Below are 6000 nucleotides of genomic sequence, written 5' to 3'. Positions count from 1 at the left end.
TAAAATGTTATGTTAAGTAAAGGGAACGTTGCCTCCAGCTAGCCGCTCTTTTCATTGCAGACAAGTGGCAGACGTTCTGAAATGACAGGGTTTTGATCAAACTCTTAGGTAGAAATCCTTCACTTTCTGATCTGGTCTGGTTGGATTTTTTTTCCTTTTATTTCTTTTCTCTCTCTCTCTCTCTCTTATTTGCCCCCCCCACCTCTATTTCATAGATAATTATGTAACCTATTTAATGTCTGCTTTCCTTGTTATTAATAGAAAGCTTCAGGGGATAGAGATCGTCTGTGTTGTTTATCGATGTATCCTTGGCCCCTGAAATAGTATTGGGCATTCATTCATTCATTCAACAAATTATTATGGAGCACCTGCCATGTGCCAGGCAGGGGGCGGGAGGGGAGTAGCAGCTGGCCGCACACGGACTGTTCTCATGGAACTTCCTCTCTGGGCGCAGGGAGAGCTGGAGGGACGCTGAGTGCAGAGCACAATGTATTGGGGTGCAGAGCATACATGTACCTTCTGCTCCACGTATGTACTTGGGAGGCTGACACTGGAACAAGGCTTGGGAGAGACCGAGGCACAGGCCCAAGTGACAGCTGGCTGGCCTAGAGGCCACTGTGGCTGGAGGCAGCACAGGGGAGGAGCAGAGGTGAGGCGGGATGTTGGAGGCGGCAGTAAGGACTTCAGCTTTGATTCAGGTGGAGCAGGGAGTACTGTAGCGTCGTTGGAACAGAGTGACAGAAAAGACAATGCCTGCTGTGCTGAGAGAGCCCAATGAGGCTCGGGAGAGGAGCAGGGACATTAGCGAGGAGCCACTGTCACCGGCCGGCAAGGGATGGCTGCATGCAGAGGGGGCGATGCAGGCGGTGACACAGCTCGGATGCTGGGTAGACCTGTATCTGAAGGCGGAGCTGATACCACAGTAGGTGGTGAGTGACACAGCAGGTCAGACATACCTGCTCAGTGAATGCGGAATCGTGACGCCTGCAGCCTGCCCGATTCCCGCCGACAGCTTCGTGTGGCCTGCTGCCTCTGCAGCCAACGCCCATGCGGCTTCTTCCCGCCCGCTCTGCCTGCGGCCCAGAGAACCCCAGATCCTCTGGGCTCGGTTTTTGGGGGCTCCCGACTTCTCCAAACTCGATGAGTTTCCCAATTACACCATCCCGTAGATGTGGGTAATGTCTGCTCCATCATTAGATTACCAGCTGCCAAGAACAGCAGGGGCCCCACCGGGCCGGCTCACTGCCGTCTCTGGGTCCCTAGTAGGCAGCCCGGTAGACGGAATGTGCTAGGTAAATATTTGCTGAGAGGCCCACTCTGTTTCTCCGGGGTTTTGCTACTTTTTCCTGCCCAGTCGGAAGGGTTCCAAACGGGACTCCAGGCCAGGGACCCCTCCCTCCCCATCCCCAGAACCCAGGTCCTTGTTCCTTCCTGCTCAGGCCCTGGCTGGCGCCTGCTCTGGGGCTGAGGTCAGACTCTGCAGACCCACATTATAACACCTTTCGTTTGCAGTTCCCAGGGTACAGTGGTACCTCGGTTTTCCAACGTCTCCGTTGATGAACATTTCGGTTTACGAGCGCCATAAATTTTATGGATCTATGGTATCATTGGATAGTAAAATTAACGCTAAATTTGCAGTTTTAGGGGTTGATTTTAAAGGTCTGAAATGGAGTCATCCATTTTGCGTTACCTTCTATGGGGAAACTGTGCCTCGGTTTTCGAACGTTCCAGAACTCGAACGGTTTTCCGGAATGGATTACGTTAGAAAACCGAGGTACCACTAATTCTGTGTACACTCCTACCCTGTACCTGAGACAAGACAGCCACCCAGTGGTAATTTTTCTAAACATCTGTTTATTTTATAGCAATTGTCATGATTAGAGAAGTAAATAACATTTAAAAACCTCCTCAGGGCCAAAGGATGGCAGAGTATTTACAAACACGTGGTGGGGGAGGCGGTAATACATGAGGGCGCCGAGTTGGGATTCCACCCAGGCCCTGAGCCAGGCCTGGATGCTGAAGCCAGCCACAGCTGTGCCACTGGCCACAGCGTGGGGCTTGGAGAGCATTGGTGGCCTTGAGGCTCCGCTCAGGAGCCTGGTGGGGACCCTCGAGCTAACTTGTGGCTCTGCTCCCTGCCCAGGTGGCTCCCCACACCCCACAGGCCAGCTCAGAGGGGCCTCTGGGAAGCACCGAAGGAAGAGGGGCAGTGTGGGGGGCACAGGGGCTGGGACACACACACACACACATACACACACACATACCTTCACAGAAGAATCATGGGGGGGGCTCATGAATTTTTGTGTCTTCTAAGTCTTCATATCTATGGTGTTAACTTTTTTGCTATTTATTTATTTTCTTCAACAATGACATAAACTGAGGTAAACATCTGTGATCAACACCTCTCCTAAGGGGCAAAGGGTCCCAACCCAACCAGCACAGGCAGCAGTGGGGCCCTGACAGCGAAGGGTCCAGACCATCACTGCCCCGTCGGTGCCTCTGAAAACAGGGCTGGGCTACATAACTACAGTCCCTTCCCAGCTCTAACATCCTAGCTACTAAGACGAGGGTCTCAACAGAGAAAGAGAGAGAGAGAGGGCGCACACCAGGGACATCTACTTGGAATCTCGCTTCCTTGTTATTGCAGGAGACAGGATGTCGAGAGGCCTAAGGCAAAAGAAGTTGCGACTGGGAGAGGTGCCCGGATGGGCTCCAGGTGGGCCGGGGACAGGGAGGGGGGGCCTTGGCCCTTAGTCGGAGGAGGGGTTTGCTACTTACCTGGCGTGTGGAGGGCCCCAATGCCCGCTGGAGAGGTGGGTCTTGAGAGGAGTGGGCACACCAAGGAGGCGGGGGCCAGGCCCTGGGGCAACCTGTTTGTAAACTGGACCCAGGCAGGATAGGGGGACCTATAGCCCTTTTGTGCGGTGGGAATGAGGGGTGAATGGGGAGGTGGGGGCTCCCAGCCAGAGGGTAGTTGGGGTCCCCTCTGCACAGCCAGGCCCATCAAGGAGCCCCCTCAAATGGCCTAGACCCCAGGAGGGCCCCTGGCGTTGGGGCCAGGGACGGCGGATGGGGCACTGCCAGGCAGAGGGAGCAGCCTCTCCCAGGCTGAGGTTATTGCGGGGTCCCAGGCCTCCACAGAGAGGGCAAGGCTCGAGGGAGCCGGCCGAGGCTGGGTTCCTCTCCTCTGTTTTGCTGCCTGAGGGCCTGAACCAACCTGCAGGTGCCTCCTAGCCGATTCCCTGAGGGGTGTGGTGAAAAGCAGGCCTGGGTGCCCTCTGGCAGCTGCCTGGTGAGCATCCCAGGGCAGGGCGAAGATACTGAGGCTTCTGGACGCAGTCAGTCAACACACAAGGCTGCGTGCACACGCGCACTCTGGGCGCTCCCCCTGCACACACGCCCAGCACTCACGGCCCTCACATTGCCTCTGCACCCCGTTCTCATAACCACAGTGGCACACTCCAGGACCAGAACTGTGGGAGGTGTGAGGACAGGGTCAGCCCGAGGCTGACATGTTGGACCCCAGCAGAAACCCAGGAGAAATTTCTGGCACAAATCACGTCGCTGCCGCCAAAGCTCAGGCCGCCATCTGGGCCGGGCATCAAAGACAGAGGATCTGAGAGGTTCCCTGGGCCTGGGGAAGGTGGAGCTGGCAGGGAGCTGGGTCCCACTGCAGGCTCTGAGCTCCCTTCCCTGCCCTAGGGATGCTGGCGCAGCTGAGGGCTCTGCCCGGGGAGCCCTTCTGTCCCCTGGGGAGGACAGGGAGGGGTGCCAGAGCACTACCTCAGCAGCCGTGTGGCCTGAGGCCAGCTGCCCTCCTCCCTAGCTGTGTCCTCATAGGGGAAGGGCTTGGGGGCAGTCACTAGATTCCTGGGGCCTGTGCCTGCACACATTTTGTAATATCCAGACGCGTGCTACATTTTGCAGAGGGCCTGGCCTCTCCCCTGCAGCCTCCCAGGAAGGGCAGGACACAAGCCCTGAGCTCACTGTCCTCCTTGCAGCCAGCGCCCAGGGGCCCTATGCCCCTTCTCTGCCCCAACACTTCAGTCCCTTTGTACCCAGGGCGCGTGTGGAGGGGGCAGGAGGGCAGGACCTGGGATGGGGCTGCAGGATGGTGTGCCAGGGGGTGCAAAGGGTCAGGAGCAACTGGTCAGGGTTTCAGGGTTCAGGGAGTTGTCGGGGAGTCGGCCCACAAGCTTCCTGGCTCCTGGTGTGTTTGTGTGCCTGGGGGGGGGGGGTCCTCTGAATCCTCGGGTCTGCGGGGCTTGGCTGCTGTGGGCCAGGCCCCTGCCACACAGGTCGGGCCAGGGGCCTTTTGGTGGCTCTTGCCAGCCCCGCGGCTGGGGGGGCGCCCGGCCTGCTGTCCTGCCTAGTCTAGCACTATTCCCTCCTGCCGCTGAGGGGCTGCTGGGTGTCGCTACGGCCAACACCCCGGGCTTGGCGCAGGCCCAGGGCGCCTTCAGCGCCTGGCCGGGCTGCGTGCACACGCCGGCCCGAGGGCGGCCTAGCGGCTTAGACGCAGATCTCAATGGCCGTGGCCAGCACCACCTGCCCTTTGCTCTTGTCCGGGCGGCCATCGGTCCTGCCAGGGGGCCCCGGCGGGGCCAGGCCAGCGTCGGGCACGGGCACGGGCACTGGGACCGGGACGGGGACCGGGACAGGGCCGACAGCGGGGGGCGAGGGCCGGGAGCCGCTGCCACTCTCCGTCAGCACCGTGCGCTTGAGAGGCCCGGGCGCCTCGAGGCGCAGGGGCCCCGCGGGCGGCGCGCGGTCCCCCGCCGGCTTGCGGGCCCGGTGCGAGGGCCGGCGCCGCAGCTCAGACGTGAGCTCGTGCTTGAGGAAGCGGAAGACCTCCTTGGCCGGGCCGCGCCGCTCCGGCTCGAGCGCCAGCAGCCTCTGGAACATGCGCAGCGCGGGCTCGGTGAAGCGGCGCCACTGCGAGGGCAGCCCGGGCAGGCGGCCGCGCTGCCAGCGCACGAACTCCTCGAAGAAGGCGTCGGAGCCCGAGGCCGCCTCCCACGGGAAGTTGCCGGTGAGCACGCAGAAGATGAGCACGCCGAAGGCCCACACGTCCACGCCCGTGTCCACCGCCAGGCCGTCGGCGCGGCCCGCCTGGCACACCTCGGGCGCCGTGTACGGGATGGTGCCGCTGACCCGCTTCACGCGGCAGCCCACGCGGCGCGTCATGCCGAAGTCGGCCAGCTTCACGCGGCGGCACTCGCGGTCGAACAACAGCACGTTCTCCGGCTTGATGTCGCGGTGCACCAGCTGCCGCCCGTGCATGAAGTCCAGCGCCAGGCCCAGCTGCTGCACGCACCGCTTCACCGTGTCCTCGGGGAGCCCCACCTGGGGCCAGGGGACAGGGACGGGGAGCAGCTCAGGGCCACAGCCCCTCCCCCAACTCGGTGCTTCTCCTTCCATTCACCCCTCCACCACCACCACGACCAGCCAGCTGGTGCTGCCGCTCCGGTCCCACTCCCTGGTCCTACCTCCAGCCGGGCCTGGCCTCGCCTGTGGCCCCGCCCCCATTTTAGAACCGGCTACCCTCCCCCACCCTACCTGGGCATCTCCAGCTCCCTGTCTGGCCCCATCGTTTTTCACCTCCCCTCTTTCCCCCCAATAACTGCAGCGACTGACGGGGTACTGAGCACCTGCTGTGGGCCGGGTGCTGCGTTAATAGCCCCATCCAGGGCTGTCTCAGCTCCTCACAGCGCCCATTTCCCTGGTAGGGATACTGAGGCTCCCAGAGGCCTTGTCACTTATCCCGTAGGCGGCAGAGCAGAGTCAAACCTTGCGCTGGCCCGTTGCAAAGCTCAGTGTCTGGAATGCTCATGGCACTGTCCCCACTCCAGGGCCCCACGTCTGGGAAACCTCTGGTGGCCTTGCTGCCTACCGTTTTTGCTCTCCCCCCTCCCCCCCCGCCAGGTCCTTTGCAGATGGACTTCCGCCATCACTCGGGCTGCTCCCTTCCAGAGCTCATCGGTCTGTCACGTGGCTTAT

General features: G+C 60.9%; 1 protein-coding gene across 3 annotated transcripts in view; it reads right to left on the bottom strand.

Moving 5' to 3' along the window:
- Positions 1-1834: 1834 nt before the first annotated feature.
- SBK1 (SH3 domain binding kinase 1) overlaps positions 1835-6000 on the bottom strand; it is a 49252-nt gene continuing 45086 nt past the window's right edge. For all 3 annotated transcript variants that reach the window (XM_074322971.2, XM_088801401.1, XM_019754731.3), the window contains exon 4: positions 1835-5346. In XM_074322971.2, the coding sequence (XP_074179072.2) occupies positions 4513-5346 (834 nt within the window). In that variant the 3' untranslated portion in view covers positions 1835-4512. The remainder of the gene's footprint in view (positions 5347-6000) is intronic.

Source organism: Rhinolophus sinicus, chromosome 10, assembly GCF_057876585.1.
Source record: "Rhinolophus sinicus isolate RSI-liver-muscle chromosome 10, RSI-T2T, whole genome shotgun sequence".
NCBI classification, from domain to species: Eukaryota; Metazoa; Chordata; class Mammalia; order Chiroptera; family Rhinolophidae; genus Rhinolophus; species Rhinolophus sinicus.
This window is presented reverse-complemented; position numbering and strand designations above follow the sequence as displayed.